This window comes from Diabrotica virgifera, chromosome 1 (genome assembly GCF_917563875.1).
Source record: "Diabrotica virgifera virgifera chromosome 1, PGI_DIABVI_V3a".
Classification (NCBI taxonomy): Eukaryota; Metazoa; Arthropoda; class Insecta; order Coleoptera; family Chrysomelidae; genus Diabrotica; species Diabrotica virgifera.
Window position 1 is genome coordinate 107,945,651 of NC_065443.1, and position 19,223 is coordinate 107,964,873.

General features: G+C 32.4%; 2 protein-coding genes across 3 annotated transcripts in view; one reads left to right on the forward strand and one right to left on the reverse strand.

The window, feature by feature from the left end:
- Positions 1-19,223, forward strand: part of LOC114335510 (trafficking protein particle complex subunit 12) — an 81,574-nt gene that overhangs the window by 4,318 nt on the left and 58,033 nt on the right. The window contains exon 3 of the mRNA XM_028285757.2: positions 10,920-11,254. Within this exon, the coding sequence (XP_028141558.2) occupies positions 10,920-11,254 (335 nt within the window). The remainder of the gene's footprint in view (positions 1-10,919; positions 11,255-19,223) is intronic.
- Positions 16,041-19,223, reverse strand: part of LOC114335511 (proton-coupled amino acid transporter 4-like) — a 41,200-nt gene continuing 38,017 nt past the window's right edge. For both annotated transcript variants that reach the window (XM_028285759.2, XM_028285761.2), the window contains exon 7: positions 16,041-16,340. In XM_028285759.2, the coding sequence (XP_028141560.2) occupies positions 16,087-16,340 (254 nt within the window). In that variant the 3' untranslated portion in view covers positions 16,041-16,086. The remainder of the gene's footprint in view (positions 16,341-19,223) is intronic.

Genomic DNA, 19,223 nt, shown 5'->3' on the forward strand with positions numbered 1-19,223 from the left:
CTACAATTTATCAATGTTAGTAATTGATCCCACATTTTTGTATTGGATGCAAAGTTACGTTAATGTTTGAAATTATGTGTTAGTAGTTTAAATAATTGATTGCCTATCCCCAAAAATATTTTTTTAAACCTGATACCATCAACACTCCTTCTCATCTATATTTTCTCCTTCATAAGGATGTAGTGGCGTCATGTAATTTGTTTGACGATTTCTGTTGAAGTACCACTCTCCTGTGCATGTTGTTTTGCTTCGGAGAATGAGTATCCTTTAGTTGGTCCAACCATAGTACTGGAGATCTTCATCTGGATCTTTTACCTGCTATGTTGTCTTCAACTACCATTTGTTCCATGCCAACTCTTCTTCTAGTTAGATGTTCAAAATATCTCAGTATATTTTGCTTGATATAGTCCGTTCCAAACCCTTTTTTCAGTGCGTCACAGATTATCGAATTCTCTCTAACGCATTACAGTTGGAAGTGACAGAAAAAACGTACCTCTGTGATTATTATACGCTCTGAGCTTCCCTGGTGGCGCTCCTAGCGGATTACTGGAATTATCTTTCACCGGTAATTTTTAAATTTATTATTTAATTGTTATCGCTTAACATTTACAACGCAAAAAATTAACTAAATTGTAATCGATTTTTTTAAGATTTTGCTAATCATTTTGACGTTCTATTGATAAAATATGAATTTCTTACTTCGGATACTTTCACAATTATCGTGTAGATGGCGCTAAGATTTTTAGATTAAATTATAATTACATATTAAGGAACATTAAAAAAACTTAAATTCAGTATTTAAAACGTAAGTATATTTAAGGTAAAAATATATACCACAGCTTTGACCAACTAATATTTTTTAAATTAATGTTTTTAATTTTAATTTTACATTAATCACTTTGACATTTATGTCAAATTTCCGGTAAACGTTTACAGACTTGCCACTACTGGCGCTCGAGAATTTGTAAATATCCCCTCTACGTACGAGCTCACAGCGGATACATTGAATTTAGAAAATTATGGATTCCTTGACGGGCATTTGCATATTAAAACGGATTTCTACTTATAGATGTATAATTGGTTGGCGATTACAATACTCTAAATAGATAACCAATCAATGAGGCGAAGTAAAGATAATTTGACACAAAAATAATCGATCATATGGTAAAATGACAATTGTAATTTCTAGGTTAGAAATTTGTCAATGACGTAAATATAAATATTTTATGTCATTGGTATATTCGGGCATTGTATAGTGAAATTTGATATTATATTTACTTAATTTTACATGAAACTATTTTAAACATTAATATTCTGGCAAATATTTGTATTAATATTGATATTAATATAAATATAAATATTCTTTTTTTCATCGAATCTGCTTTTTGGATGGTCCAAATTTCTGAAGCGTAGATGGCAATAGAAAATATTAATGCTGAAACAAGGCGCAATTTTGTGTTTTTTGTAATGTCAGTGTTCTTCAATATTTTTGTGAGTTTGACTGTTGCTGATCTGTCCATCGTCATGCATCCATGGATCTCATCTTCGCATTATCCACTGTTAGTAATAATGAAGCTTAAGTAATTAAATTGACAAAGATGACAATGCGCAACCTCCAATTACAGTAAAAACTGGAGTATTAAATCAAGGATCGGATTTAATGCCCGATATAACAAAATCAGAAATCAAAGAGGCTCTGAAGAAAATGAAAAATAATCGAACCCCAGGTGAAGATGGAATAGTATCAGAAGCACTAAAAATTGGAGGAAATATACTACTTGAAAAAATTAAACAACTTTTCAATATCTGCCTTCACAACGCCAATATTCCAACAGACTGGAACAACGCTACTATGATTCTATTACACAAAGCAGGAGACAAAGCCAATTTAGAGAATTACAGACCGATTAGCCTCCTCAGCCATTTATATAAGTTATTTACGCGAATAATAGTTAAGAGAATGGAAAGAAAGTTAGAGACTTATCAACCAAGAGAACAGGCAGGATTCCGAAAAAATTACGGAACAAATGACCATCTACAAAGTATAAAAACCCTGATAGAGAAAGTAGTGGAATACAATAAACCCCTAGTTCTAGTTTTTATCGATTTTCATAAAGCCTTTGATACAGTTGAACTTAGCAAAATATTACAGGCGCTTAAAGAATGCAGGCTAGATTATAGGTATACAAAATTATTACACAAAATATACTTACAGGCAACAACCACTGTCAAATTACATACTAACAGTAATCGCATAAAAATAGAACGGGGGGTTAGACAAGGAGACCCAATGTCACCTAAACTTTTTAATACAGTCTTAGAACATGCTTTCAAGAGTTTGGATTGGATGACAAAGGGAATAAAAATAGATGGAGAATACCTAAACAACTTACGTTTCGCCGATGATATAGTCATAGTAGCTGAGGATCTAGGTATGGCAAGAGAGATGGTACAAGAACTCGTTGTAGCTACAGAAAATGTTGGTTTAAATATAAACATCTCAAAAACAAAAATAATGACAAATTTGGTACCCAACCAGAACATCAGTATTGGTGGGAAGGAAATAGAACTCGTAGATAGATATAAATACCTGGGACATGAAATTACGATTGGCAGGGATAACCAGACTCATGAGCTGAAGAGAAGAATCGGTCTTGGGTGGGCAGCATTTGGAAAACTGAGAGAAACTTTTAAAAGTGAGTTACCCACATGTCTAAAGAGAAAGGTATTCGATCAGTGCGTCCTCCCAGTCTTGACGTACGGATCAGAAACACTTACCGTAACTAAAGCCTCGGCTACCAAACTAAGAGTCACGCAGAGAAGAATGGAGCGGTCAATGTTAGGAATAACTCTGCGAGACAAAATCAGAAACGAAGAAATCAGGAGAAGAACAAAGGTGACTGACGTCATCGAGAGGATAGCCAGGTTGAAGTGGAGATGGGCAGGACACGTAGCCAGAATGACAGATGGGCGATGGACGAAGAGGTTATTGGAATGGAGGCCAAGAGAAGCGTCGGTCGACCGCCTACAAGATGGACTGACGACTTAAGAAAGGTAAATAAAAACTGGATGAGGGCGGCGCAGGATAGATGGGGTTGGAAACGAGGGGAGGAGGCCTATGTTCAGCAGTGGACTTTTGAGGCTGGATGATGAAGTAATTAAATTGTCTCACCACTTCGTAACCTAGCATGTTTCTTATCTATGTTTGGTTGTTTCTGATTATATCGATGATCATCAAGATCAAGAATTCAAGAATTTATACATAAGTTCCTCTCGTCATACTGTGTCATATGCTGCTGTAAGGTCTATAAAGATAACACCAGTCTTCTGCTATTCCTCGAATCCTGTTTTAAGAAGAAGTGTAGTTGTTAATATTTGGGTCTTAGTTATTTTTGTTATTCTTTTTGTTCGGTATGTTAATATTTTAAAGCCTTCAATCAATATTTTCCTGCTTATATGTCAAAATGTCTGTTAAATGTTGCATTATTAATTTGTATTTTTTTCGGCAAATCTATTTCTAGATCAAAATCTATTTCTAGACAAAACAAGATCTATTTGTAGATCTCTTTTATATGATTTTTCATTATGCTCCGCATTTCTGCTTATTCTGTTGATACATTGGTTTTTTTGGAGTTACTTTGTATCATTTTAGTATATGACCCACCTACTCTATGTGCTGTTTCACATTATAAGAATTTTGAACGTGCGAGGGTTTTCTCGTGCGATAGTTTTGACGCACCTATCCTTTTCACACAATAAGAATTGAGTCGCACGAAGATATTTTGCTGCGTTGTTTGGTATATTATTTTTATTTACACTTTGTGGCTGATGTAGGTACATGATACGATGTCGGATATGTATCATTACAAATGGGTATTTTTGTCCATACTTTTGTCCTAATGTACTGTAATGCGTATTTAATTCATTTGCAATTTCTATTTTGTCAGTTGTTGTTCTACTAAGTAATTGTGGGATCTTGGATTAGCTCATCTAATTAGCTCATACAATCTATGTAATAAACTATTCTAAATGGTAAATAAGCCACAATTGAACTAAAAAAATGATTTTATTAATGTTTTGACATCCGATTTGGGCATCGAAACGTTAATAAAATTATTTTTTTTAGTTAAATTGTTGCTTATTTCCCATTTAGACTAGTTTATTATAAAAATTCCACACGGAAACAGCTTCAGAACAACATTACAATCTATGTTTTTCATGTACAGAATTTAAAAGACCCTCTGTCATCCATTCATTTTTAAATGTTGTTCCCCTCGTTTTAAATGTTGGTTTTTAGATAATTTCACACAAGACGTGACCGCAGCCCTACTCCAGTTTTCACCTAGTCGTTTATCCTATAAAACTAAATATAATTTCGTAGAATAAAAGATATATTTTATATGGAGCGAAATCAAATTATAGAGTTGTGTTTACTTTATCGTCGGAGAAAGAGAAATAAGAGGAACCGGTTTTTTTCTTTATCACCTAATTCGTCAAATTAATTAATTCACATTAATTCGTGCACTGTTAAGTGCACGGCATACACCATTCCAAGCATTTCTCGTCAAGTTTCTATCTTTATATATTTCTATTGTTTTGTCCCAATGAACAGATCTCGCTTCAATTAATGTTATTATTCACTATCAATCTGAGACATCATAATATAAAATATATGCACCTACTTTAAACAGCCACAAAGTGTAAATGAAAATAATGTACCAAACAACCAAAGAAACTACCTTCGTGCGACTGAACGACAGTATCATGAAAGGATGCATTAAGTCCCATATGCTACTGGGTGCGTAAAGACGGCGTAAAGACGGCTGTCGTCTGTTGTTGTAAGCGAGGGACGGCATAAACACGGCGACTTCACCGAACGTTCCAACCACCGTCTAGTGAGAAAGGCTCCATATGATTACATGCGCCACCATTGGAATATCGTCGTGCGTTCTAACCCTCGCACGTTTAAATTCTTATAATGTGAAACAGTACTATCCTCTGAGATTGAATTCCTTGCAATACTTTGTGGTAAGCACGATCTGCAATAATTCGTAATGTGACAATTTCAGTTATTTTCTATTTGAAGAAATTCAAAGTTACAACCTAAATTAATTAAACATAATAAAAGTAGCTAATTATTTTTCTTCACTTGCCACATCAGAATTATCTCAAGGCTTCTTGATCTTCTGCAACATGGAATAATTTTCGTCCGGACATGGACGATTCGTTTTTTCTTTTGGTATTGTTTTAAAAAAAAATTGAAAGTGATAAGTAATATCAAAATTAGTTTAATAATAAAATAAAATACAAATAATCGGTTTTAAGTATATATATTTCGTTGAAATCATATAATAGAAGTAGGTATAACTTCTTACGTGCGTACAAAGTACACACACATTCTTTTGTTAACCAAGAAACTTGTTACAGTTCCTACACTTCTATTTTCTATTTGAAGAAATTCAAAGTTACAACCTAAATTAATTAAACATAATAAAAGTAGCTAATTATTTTTCTTCACTTGCCATATCAGAATTATCTCAAGGCTTCTTGATCTTCTGCAACATGGAATAATTTTCGTCCGGACATGGACGATTCGTTTTTTCTTTTGGTATTGTTTTAAAAAAAAATTGAAAGTGATAAGTAATATCAAAATTAGTTTAATAATAAAATAAAATACAAATAAACGGTTTTAAGTATATTTATTTCGTTGAAATCATATAATAGAAGTAGGTATAACTTCTTACGTGCGTACAAAGTACACACACATTCTTTTGTTAACCAAGAAACTTGTTACAGTTCCTACACTTCTATTTTCTATTTGAAGAAATTCAAAGTTACAACCTAAATTAATTAAACATAATAAAAGTAGCTAATTATTTTTCTTCACTTGCCATATCAGAATTATCTCAAGGCTTCTTGATCTTCTGCAACATGGAATAATTTTCGTCCGGACATGGACGATTCGTTTTTTCTTTTGGTATTGTTTTAAAAAAAAAATTGAAAGTGATAAGTAATATCAAAATTAGTTTAATAATAAAATAAAATACAAATAAACGGTTTTAAGTATATTTATTTCGTTGAAATCATATAATAGAAGTATAACTTCTTACGTGCGTACAAAGTACACACACATTCTTTTGTTAACCAAGAAACTTGTTACAGTTCCTACACTTCTATTTTCTATTTGAAGAAATTCAAAGTTACAACCTAAATTAATTAAACATAATAAAAGTAGCTAATTATTTTTCTTCACTTGCCATATTAGAATTATCTCAAGGCTTCTTGATCTTCTGCAACATGGAATAATTTTCGTCCGGACATGGACGATTCTTTTTTTCTTTTGGTATTGTTTTAATAAAAAAAATTGAAAGTGATAAGTAATATCAAAATTAGTTTAATAATAAAATAAAATACAAATAAACGGTTTTAAGTATATTTATTTCGTTGAAATCATATAATAGAACTATAACTTCTTACGTGCGTACAAAGTACACACACATTCTTTTGTTAACCAAGAAACTTGTTACAGTTCCTACACTTCTATTTTCTATTTGAAGAAATTCAAAGTTACAACCTAAATTAATTAAACATAATAAAAGTAGCTAATTATTTTTCTTCACTTGCCATATCAGAATTATATCAAGGCTTATTGATCTTCTGCAACATGGAATAATTTTCGTCCGGACATGGACGATTCGTTTTTTCTTTTGGTATTGTTTTAAAAAAAAAATTGAAAGTGATAAGTAATATCAAAATTAGTTTAATAATAAAATAAAATACAAATAATCGGTTTTAAGTATATATATTTCGTTGAAATCATATAATAGAAGTAGGTATAACTTCTTACGTGCGTACAAAGTACACACACATTCTTTTGTTAACCAAGAAACTTGTTACAGTTCCTACACTTCTATTTTCTATTTGAAGAAATTCAAAGTTACAACCTAAATTAATTAAACATAATAAAAGTAGCTAATTATTTTTCTTCACTTGCCACATCAGAATTATCTCAAGGCTTCTTGATCTTCTGCAACATGGAATAATTTTCGTCCGGACATGGACGATTCGTTTTTTCTTTTGGTATTGTTTTAAAAAAAAAATTGAAAGTGATAAGTAATATCAAAATTAGTTTAATAATAAAATAAAATACAAATAATCGGTTTTAAGTATATATATTTCGTTGAAATCATATAATAGAAGTAGGTATAACTTCTTACGTGCGTACAAAGTACACACACATTCTTTTGTTAACCAAGAAACTTGTTACAGTTCCTACACTTCTATTTTCTATTTGAAGAAATTCAAAGTTACAACCTAAATTAATTAAACATAATAAAAGTAGCTAATTATTTTTCTTCACTTGCCATATTAGAATTATCTCAAGGCTTCTTGATCTTCTGCAACATGGAATAATTTTCGTCCGGACATGGACGATTCTTTTTTTCTTTTGGTATTGTTTTAATAAAAAAAATTGAAAGTGATAAGTAATATCAAAATTAGTTTAATAATAAAATAAAATACAAATAAACGGTTTTAAGTATATTTATTTCGTTGAAATCATATAATAGAAGTATAACTTCTTACGTGCGTACAAAGTACACACACATTCTTTTGTTAACCAAGAAACTTGTTACAGTTCCTACACTTCTATTTTCTATTTGGAAGAAATTCAAAGTTACAACCTAAATTAATTAAACATAATAAAAGTAGCTAATTATTTTTCTTCACTTGCCATATTAGAATTATCTCAAGGCTTCTTGATCTTCTGCAACATGGAGTAATTTTCGTCCGGACATGGACGATTCTTTTTTTCTTTTGGTATTGTTTTAATAAAAAAAATTGAAAGTGATAAGTAATATCAAAATTAGTTTAATAATAAAATAAAATACAAATAAACGGTTTTAAGTATATTTATTTCGTTGAAATCATATAATAGAACTATAACTTCTTACGTGCGTACAAAGTACACACACATTCTTTTGTTAACCAAGAAACTTGTTACAGTTCCTACACTTCTATTTTCTATTTGAAGAAATTCAAAGTTACAACCTAAATTAATTAAACATAATAAAAGTAGCTAATTATTTTTCTTCACTTGCCATATCAGAATTATATCAAGGCTTATTGATCTTCTGCAACATGGAATAATTTTCGTCCGGACATGGACGATTCTTTTTTTCTTTTGGTATTGTTTTAATGAAAAAAAATTGAAAGTGGTGAGTAATATCAAAATTAGTTTAATAATAAAATAAAATAGAAATAAACGGTTTTAACTATATTTATTTCGTTGAAATCGTATAATAGAAGTATAACTTCTTACGTGCGTACAAAGTACACACACATTCTTTTGTTAACCAAGAAACTTGTTACAGTTCCTACACTTCTACGGCCCTCTATTTTTCCTTTAAGGATCAGTTTTGTAGTATTCTATATTGATTTCTCCTCACTACAGTCCCAGATAAGACATTTTCCGGTGTTTAACAGTCCTTAGTAGTTCTATGTTTTTGTTGTAATACCTCCTCATTAGTTTTTCTTACTGTCAAAGGTATCTTCAGCATCCGTCTATGAATCTACATTTCCAATGCTTCAAAAGTAGCTAATATAGTAATGTTTTCAAAAACCATGTACCTACCTAATGCATCTATGCTTACGACACAATCAGACACAATGAATTACATTTGATAAAAGATTCAACATGATCTTTCTTGCTGCTATAGGCAGGGCCGTCTTAAGCACACACGGCGCCGGGGTGCAATACTCGTCTTTGCGCCCCCTTTGGTCAGAAGATTATATACGTTATAGGTACGGTAAAATTAAAACTAATTAAACTAGATATATTAAAAAAAACGTGGTTTCAGTATTCAAACAAGATCAATTTTATAACACATATCAAAGTCAATTTTTTTCAAATAAGATCAATTTTATAACACATATCAAAGTCAATTTTTCTAGCTTTTAATTTGGCAAAAGTTTTTATTACTTCGGTGGTATCTATTTTTACCTGCTTTTCTATACTTAAGTATTAAAGATTTGTTTTGATCAATTTAAGTTTAGAAAAAGACCTTTTATCTTCAGCTTAGGAATTAAAAGCCCTGATGATGATGATGATCTTCAGCTACTGTTACTGGAACTGTTAAATATATCCTTAGACACCTAGAAAATTTGGGAAAACACAGAGTAAATTATAAGAATATACATATAACTGATAATATCGAGTGGGGTTATGTCTTTATTTATAAAAAATATTGGTAAGAAATTTTAATTCATTCTCATTTCATGCGCTAGTTTTTTTTTTTCAATTTAAGCATTGCGTTGTTTTCAAGTTTTCTTCCGAGTTTCTCCAACTCGATACATTTTCCAGGAAAGAAAAATTATAATTATGTTTGCTCAACATTTCAAATCTTTCACCTAAAGTTAACTTTAAAATTTTGTTCTGAGTCTAAAAGAGGCTCGTCTACAGTCCCGTAATTGAGATTGCGATGTATTTTTCGGGGACATGGACGAACAGTTTCAGAAAATTTGTTTCGCAATCGACTGATTTGTTTCTTAAAACTATTCGACGTATCCTTTTCATACTTGGCCGGAACTATAGGTACTGTACAAACTACTAAATTATGTTAAAAAACGTTTCTGGCTGTTACCAGAGGCGTACGACGGGGGAAAGTGAATGGTTGACCCTTTCTAAATTCTACGCCACTGGCGGAATTGCTATTTTAGTTTAATTTTTGGATTCTCCAATATTTTCTATGAAAATAATATCCTCTTCATTCGTAACGATAAAGTCATTAGTTTTCGAGATCTTTGAAGTTAAAAATGAAACGACACGGTTATTTTGATTAATGTAGTGTGTCGCTTCATTTTTAATTTCAAATATCTCGAAAACTAATCATTTTATCGTTACGAATGTAGAGTATATTATTTACGTAAAAGTGTTGGAAAATCAAAAAATTACACTAAAATAGCAATTTCGTCAGTGGCGTAGAATTTGGGAAGGGTCAACCAGCCACTATCCCTTGTCGTACGCCTCTGGTAGTAGCTAGAAATGTTTATTTATCTTAATTTAGTAGGATGTACAGTACCTACACATTCTGCCAAGTATGATACGGATACGCCAAACAGTTCTAAAGTACTGGCTACAAATAATTTTTAAATTTTAATCATATGAATTATATCATAAATTAATCAAAATAACTGTGCCGTTTCATATTTAACTTCAAATATCTCGAAAACTAATGACTTTATCGTTACCAATGAAGAGTATATTATTTACGTAGAAAGTATTGGACAATCTAAAAATGGCACTAAAATAGTAATTCCTCCAGTGGCGTAGAATTTGACAAGGGTCAACCATTCTCAATCCCCTGTCGTACGCCTCTGGTAGTAGTTAGAAACATTTGTGTATCATAATTTAGTAGGGTGTATAGTAGTCGCACTTTCTGCCAAGTATGAAAATGATATGTCGAATAGTTTTAAAATGCTGAGCAAAAATAGTTTTTAAATTTTTAGATAAAACACCCTGTAACTCAGTAAGGAACCACATTTTATTTAAGTGTTTTAGGTTAAATCTTCGTATTTTGTGCTAAGGTTTCTCCAGTTACTATATGGACAATTATTAATGAAACACCCTGTATAATTAGTAAATATTTTTTCGATTATAGCGCCATCTATTGACAACTAGAATAAATGTTATAAATGTCACCGACGAAATGTAATCACCGACGTGCGTTTTTGTCACATACAATTTAATGCGTTAGAAAGAAATCGAAAAACTGTGACGCACTGAAAGATCGTCATGAGAAAAAGCATATTCATGTGGTATGTACTAAGAAAGAAGAAAAAGGGCGTCATGTATTTGTAATAGTTTGTCTTTCAAATTTTATTTCATTAAATTTTGTTTTTAACAATGTTTCCTTTAACAGTTTTATCCAGATATGTATGGTGGACGACCGGGATCAATGGCATCATTTTCATTCCGTCTATTACTCGCCGAACTCCCTACGCATTGTGGAAAACCTAAAGAGTCCATAACGAGACTGTTCAACCTGCTCGCAACGATTCGACAAATTCTCTCCAACCTCAAACGCGGACAATGTGAAGATGGAAATCCCATGGAGTTATCTGAAACGGATAGGAGTGATTCTTTACGACTTTGGATGGGCAGAGAAGTCAGAGTTATGCATTCCATAATCAATTCGGCTCTCGCTGTCCGGGATTACGAGTTAGCCATGGATTTATTGGGACAACTATGTGAAAGGTAAGCCATTTAAAAATATTAACTGACTCTGTGTTTAATTTGACGTAATGTTATACAGTTCGTCTAATATACTTACCGTTGCACGTCATTATCTACGTCAGAGATCTAAGTTGTTATTGTTGCACAATTACAAAAAATTCTTGAAATCATTTTAAATCAAGTACATATATCACATAATTATTGCGAAGTGGATTATACAACACAACAAATTAATATTTAATGTAAATAAATAAAAACAGAAATATAAAATAAGAATTAAGTTATAATCTTACGTTAAAGTAAATAATAAAAACAGTAAATATAAATACTTATAGTAAAGAATAAAAACAAATATATATGCTCTATAAATATGAAGTGTCATTACCGCAACCGTCAGATAAATGTTATTAATTTATACCAGAATGTCACCTTTGTTCGAATCCAGTTAGACTGTAATCCGAAAAAGTGTGCTTTATAAAAACGCTTTATATTCCACTTATACAAATTAAATGAAACAAGTTAGGGTACAGCCAGAAAAATGAAAGAATACCCATGAACGATCACATCAATCACTTATTTTGTATCTGCTGTCTTTTTCTATAACAAACGTTTGTTATTTATAGAAAAAGACAGCAAATACAAAATAAGTGATTTATGTGATCTTTTATGGGTATTCTTTCATTTTTCCGACTGCATGTTTCTTTAAATGTACATTAATATTATTTCTACGCGTGTATAATAAAATATGTCTAGTGGCTGTAATTCCCGTGTACTCGGTAAAATGATTCTAAAAAGATCACACCTACCGCCTAAATATTTCGTGTTGGTATCATGTGACGTCACGGGCTATGACGCGGATGACGTGCAACGGTAAGTATATTGGACGGACTGTAGACTGTTATTGAAATGCATCATCATAATTGTTTATGTAAATATTTTGCCGATTTATTTTATCACTTTCTAGAAATTATGGCAAATGAATCAAGTTAAAATAACAGCAGAAATAGCTTTACGTCATGAAGTAATAGTTTAACCAGAAAGTTTGATAAGCTTCATAAAAATATAAGTTAATTATATTATTTATATTTAGATTTTACACACTTTCCTAAGACAATATTTATGATAACGAATCGATTATGTTATATAAAATCAAATATAATTATTATTATTAATTAAAATTAAAAATTAAAAAACAGCTTATGTTTCATTTCGGTTCAGAGGTGATGCACGATCCCCATACATACGTTTCTGTCTCTCCAGACGTCTTCAATGGGGCCACATGAAAACCTCTGAATCGAAACGAAACCAAGCAGCCTATTTAAGCAGAATTCTAAAAATAATTCTGCATATCGGACGCTCTAGCGGTAGCGACATCTACTATAGAGAAATAAGAAGTCTCAGATCTAAACAATAAATCTGAAAATTCTCTTAGAACCACTTTCTGGTAACATCCTTAATCTCTGCCTTTTACAATTTATAAGGTAAGGAGACGACGAATAAAGAAGACGAAATGGACTCTACAATATGCAGTCACATTCGTTATATTCATCTAGCCTTTTTTCAGTGCGGCACAAGTGACAGAAGAATAGGTACTTCCGTGATTAAACACATTGATAACATTTACTATAACTTTGTCCAATCCTCTGTTCAAAAGTTGGAGAGAGTGCAAAGACGGTTCTTTATGCACTGTGCCTTTAAATTACACAGACCTTATTCATATTCTGATATGATGAGATACTTAGAACTTGATCCTCTGTCTACTAGACGAGTTAATTTCGATCTCATCTTCATTTTTAAATTGGTTAACGGAATTATACATTGCCCGTGCCCTTCGCGAGAATACACTATTTCATATTCCTTTTCGTCGAACTAATTATTCTGTGAATATAGGTCTGGCCAGTCTTCTTGCTCATGCTAATCGGTTGCCTCATGAGACAGATTTTTTTAACTTGTCCTTAAGTGCCTTTAAACAATCTCTGAAGCGTTAAATTTAATTGTAATTCTATATACATATTTATTTTATGATTTTGTATTTTATTTAGTATTTGTTTGTAATTTTTATAAATGTTGCTTAATTGTATATTTTTTGTCAATGGGCTTGCCCCGTTTATTAACAATAAATAAATAAATAAATAATTGTTTATAGATGGCGCTTTAATCGGAAAAAATGCAGAAAAAACTATCTGCAGGGTGATTGATTAGTGTGATAAATCTCAGTAGATCTGCTATAGTAATAGATAGCAATAAAAGTTAATAACAAAAATTGTAGCCAACTTTAAGCTTCACATTACAAAATTAGTTAGAATATTACAGGGTGTTCGATGACATAGTAGCAGACCAAACATATGTTTTTTTTAAATGGAACACCCTGGATTTCATTATATATTCAAAATCTTCTTAACTTCTCCATCACAAAAATATAATGGTTTGTTATGTTATACAGGGTATTTACAAAGTTATAACCAATTTTATATGAAAATCGTAACAAGTTCAACTCACTGTATAAATAAAAATAAACAAAACAGCAATGGATTATTGATGCCATATGTTTTTATTTATTGTCAAAATTTTCAGAAATGATTGATATTGCTAATTTTCTTTATATCGAAAACAGGGTGAGTCAAGACGCAAGTACATTATTGTCTCAGTAATTTTAAATGGAACACCCTGTATTTTATATCACTATCGAAAAGTATCATTACCGTACTTTAATTTTTATATAACATTTCCTATGTCTAAATTTATTAGTTTTCGAGATGTTTTCATTTTTCAGAATAAAATATTAATTAGGTATCTAAATTTTTCCAAATTTTAAGAAGTCATGACTGAATGGCAGCTACGTACGCCGTTGATCCCGCTTGGAGGCGCTAGTGTAGTTAGGGTCAACGTTTCGACAATTCGTGAAGTTTGTATATGGTGTTTTTGTGTACGATTTAACAAATAATAAATTATGGCAGAAAAATACGAATATTGGACTGTTTGTGCGTTGAAAAACGAATTGAGGAAAAGGAATTCGAGAGTTACTGGAAAAAGGAAGCCCTTATCGAAAGATAAACTATATTAATCATCGTTTTAATATTTTATTTCTCAAATTTATTCTTCTCATTTTATTTTGTCAAATTAAATTCACACAGCGAAAAAAATATCTTCTTCTTCCTTCTTGTATGTAGGCTTTAAATCCTGTTCCTTTTTCAATATTATCCTCGTAAATTGTTTAAATTATCGCACCATCTTTTCCTTGGTCTGGGTCTTTCATTAGGGTCTTTAAAAGCCTCCATGGTTAAGTGCAAGTCTGCGTTCTTCTGCAGGACTTTAAGGAATTTCAGTTTCCCCTGATTAAACAATGCGGAAGTAGTATCACAACCACTCATCGCATGACATGCGATCCTACATTGTAGGAATAAGATATGGTTCATTAGGATTTTTTCAGCAGCCAAATGAGGGTTGTAGAAGCTTTGCGAAACATATCCTTTTCCTGGTTTCAGAAAAAATATATTTTTTGTGTTAGGACTACACAGGCCATTCAAAATGACCAGAAGGCAGATATCTTCCCCCACCACTGTCACATGTCCACTTGACGGTGTCATCTCAAGAGCTGTCGTAATAATTAGAATATCAGCATCTTCCACAGGATGGAGGATGTAAATTTATCAAATGACAGCATTCTAATAAAAAATAAAGTTTTGGAATGTAAAAAGTGGGTTTTGCGGAGACCGTTAAAAATTGTCAATTTTCAACTTGCACTTTAGACCGAACGGTTTGTCTGAAAAAAAAAGTTAATAGTGATATTTTTAGAGACTTTTAAGTACTTTAATTTCTGTTAACAGACCATTTACTAAAAGTTAATAGTTTTCGAGATTTAAGCAAAAAGGCCGGAAATAGAAGAAATTTTTCGCTTTTTTGCGATGTACTCAATGTTCCGTCACGAAATTTTGTCCGCAAATCTCATATTCGGATTCAGCAGACCACAATACCTACATAACGAAAGAAATCAGAACTACCCCAAAACTTTCCTAGCCAAAACACATCATCATCATTCTCTTTGCCTTATCCCTATGCGGGGTCGGCTTCCCTAATTGCATTTCTCCACACAATTCTATCTTGGGTCATATCAATGTTAATCCTCTTTACCAACATGTCCTGCCTTATTGTCTCCCCCCAGGTCTTCTTTGGTTCTCCCACTCCTTCCAGGAATCTGCACTTCAGCTATTCTTCGTATTGGGTGATTAACGTCTCGACGTTGAACATGACCAAACCATCTTAACCTATGCTCTCTCATTTTTTCATCAATTGGTGCGACACCTAGACTTCCCCTATTATACTCATTTCTAATTTTATCCTTCTTTGTCACTCCACTCATCCATCTAAGCATTCGCATTTCCGCCACATGCATTCGTTGTTCCTCTTTCTTTTTCACTGCCCAACATTCAGTTCCGTACATCATAGCCGGTCTTATGGCCGTTTTATAGAATTTTCCCTTCAGCTTCATTGGAATTTTTCTGTCACACAACACACCACTCGCTTCTTTCCACTTCATCCATCCAACCCTAATTCTACTGCATGCATCTCCATCTATTTCTCGATTACTCTGTAACACCGATCCTAGGTACTTAAAACTATTGCTTTTCACAATAATTTCATGTTTTCCTAGTCAAAACACAATTTGGTTGAATTAACCTACTTTTTCCCTGACGTTATCCCGAACACAATGCAAAAAGTCGATAAATGCTGTATTTAAAATCGATTTATTCCGGTATTTTTTGTTCTAAATACCCTATCTATAGTGTATCGAAAGTAAATTTTACACTTATTTGTTATGTTTAATATTTATTGATATAAGAGAGATATTTTTATTATACACCGTAATGTTCTCGAAAAGCGTAGGTTAGATCCCAAATCCCAACAAAGGCACCGGTCGTCATTCCGATTATAGACAATATTATGATGAACACGTCTTTAACGATGATAAACGTTGTGAGTTCCTCAGAAGTTTTCTTTGAAGCTATTTCTAAGATGACGGGAAATATCATACTCATCGCTGTTCCGCTCACCGATCCAACTATTGATATAAACAGGCTTAGAAATGGAATTACTTCTGCAAATGCAACTAAAAAATAAAAAATTAATAATCATATAAATTATTATTATTTTAAAAATTATGTAAGTATATACACCGAGCGTCAGAGAAAACGCGAGAAAACGAGAAAAAGATAAAACATTTAAAAAAAATTTTATCTTTTTATCTTTTTCTTATTTACACTTCTCCAAGAAATTACGCACAACCTTAAAAATGGGTCATTTTTGAAGTCTCGAATTTCCTAAACCTGTTGTCCGATTTAAGTGATTTTTTCAATATGTTATAGCCTTACCTATTATTTAACAATACCGCTGTTAATGTAGGAAACAGAGGTTGAACCTCGCAAAATGGACACAAGTCCGGTTTTATTTTTTTTTCTGGTATATCAAGAGATGCTTGTTATAAGACTAATTTTTTATTAAAAAATTTCGCCCCGGAACCCCCTTTTCATCCATTTAAAGGGGGTAATTTGTGGTTTTTGCGAAACGTAGCCCTTCCTATACGTTTTGCAAAAAATTTACTTAATAGTAAAATGAAGAGGCTATATTTCCTACTATTTATTTCCCGACAGCATAAATAATATGTTTCATTTAATTTGTATAAATGGAATATAAAGCGTTTTTATGAAGCACGTTTGTTCGGAATACACTGTAACTATAATCAAACGAAGGTGATATTTTGGCATGAATTGGTAACATTTATTTGACAGTTGCGGTCATGACACTTCATATTTGTTTATATTCTTTACTAGAAGTATTTGTTTCATTATAACTGTTTTTATTATGTACTTTAACTTAAGATTATAACTTAATTCTTGTTTTCTATTTCTAAAGTTTTTATTTATTTACATTGAATATTAATTGGTTTTGCTGTATTTTAAATTGTGTGATGTATTTGATTTAAAATGAATTCAAGAATTTTTTGTAATTGGGCAACAATGTCAACTTAGATCTCTAACGTAAATAATGGCGTGCAACGGTAAGTAAATTAGACGGACTGTAATTGGCAGAAGACTACGACAGCGTTTTCCACCTCCTAGAACCTTACAAGAGGTAGAAACAGTAGCTCTTGAGATTTGGAATGATATTAACACACATACACAATACACATAATCGTACAACCCCAGCCCCGGGGGACATGTGTGTTCCAATGGAAAAGTGGGACCCACATTTCCGAAGATCAAACCGGTCACACTCCGTAATGGAGTGGTACCTATCTGACCACCCCTCCCCATCGAAGGACATACCGAATGTGGAGGCGTTCTACTTAACGTTACTTTGGATGCCCTGGGTAATGGGACATCTTCTGTATTACTTAATGAGGTTAAGCCACCTGATTTTAGGGGTAGCTAGAAGAGCTTTCTCCCTATTAATGATTTAGTTAATTTATTACTTGACTTTGGACTAGTGTCCTAAAAAAGTATGTTCGGGCCATCAAGGCACCGATCTAAATCGTTGTCTCACTGTCCGGATCGTGTGTGCTCGGTCACTCAGCCGCCGAATTGGCAAAATAAATTTTGTTCTCCTCGACGGCTGAGCGCCCGAAAGGTGTGGCCATCAAGCCTACGACAAGAATAACATGTTAAAAAAAAACATTCATATCGGACAAGAGGTTTAGAAAATTTCTAGACATCAAAAATGTCCCAATTTTTAGATGGTGGATTCCCAGTTACTCTTATAACACGTAACTCCAGTAAAATAAGGAAAAATTTGAGAAAATAATAAATATTGATAATTTTGAAGTATCATTACAGTTACAGTTACAACAATAATTAAATTATAGAGTCAAGAAGAGGCAAGTATGACTAGTTTCAATAATCTATGTTGTCATCTTGGACTTGGCATCGAGGCTTGAACTTGAACGATACTGTCAAAATACGTTCCGTATTAAAATATAAAAATGTAGTGTAACAAAGTGAAAAATAAACTAATACAAACAAACTATAGTGAAATTAGACCGACGATAGTGCTCCCGATAAAAATAGTTCGTCAAAATTCAGCAGAAACTAGTGAGTAAGCATTGCAAAAAGCATAATAACCTCTCAAACAATTAATAAACAACAGACAAAAACATTCCGATAAGAGGTGAAGTTCCGTTGAAAATAAAAGCGACGTTGCCGGCTATTGAAAAATTTCTGCAATAAAGCCGAAACATTAATACGAAAATATATATCTGAGTAAAACTCCAAAGTGCTGAGAAGGGTTGACGCTCCGCCAAGTCGATTGGGCTGACCCCCTTACCGCGGTACAATGGAGCAGATATTAGAAAAATTAGAGAGAATGGATGAAAGAAATGTAAGAATCGAAAGCAAAATAGATAAAATGCAAGTAGACCTGGATAAATTAAATAAAGAAAACGAGCAGTTGAAAGCAGATAACCAAGCAATGAGAACTAAAATCACGGAACAAGAAGTTAGAATCGAATTACTGGAAAGACAAGCCAGAAGAAAAAACATAATAATACAGGGGGTCGAAGAAAACCAAACAGAAAGCGAACAAGAGATGATAAATAAGATAAAGGGGATAATGGAAAAATCGACGTACAAACAAACCTAGATGAAGAACTGGTAGAGATGAGAAGAATAGGTAGACAAGGTGATCCCCAAAATGTACCCAGACCCATCTAAAAGGAATCTACGAGAATGGAAATTCTGAAGGCTGCTAAAAACCTAAGAGGAACTAAAATATATATCAATGAGGACTTCTCGAAAAAAATACTACAAGAAAGGAAGCATCTTCTCCAGCACATGAAAATGGTACGCCAGGAAGGACACACAGCCGCACCAAAATACAACAAATTATGGATAAATGGTGAAATGTTCTCACTGGAGCAACTAGAAGGCATGGATGTAAATTACTGGAGGAAACCTGAAGATAAGAAGAGTAACGCTAGGACAATAAACGACAGATCCCC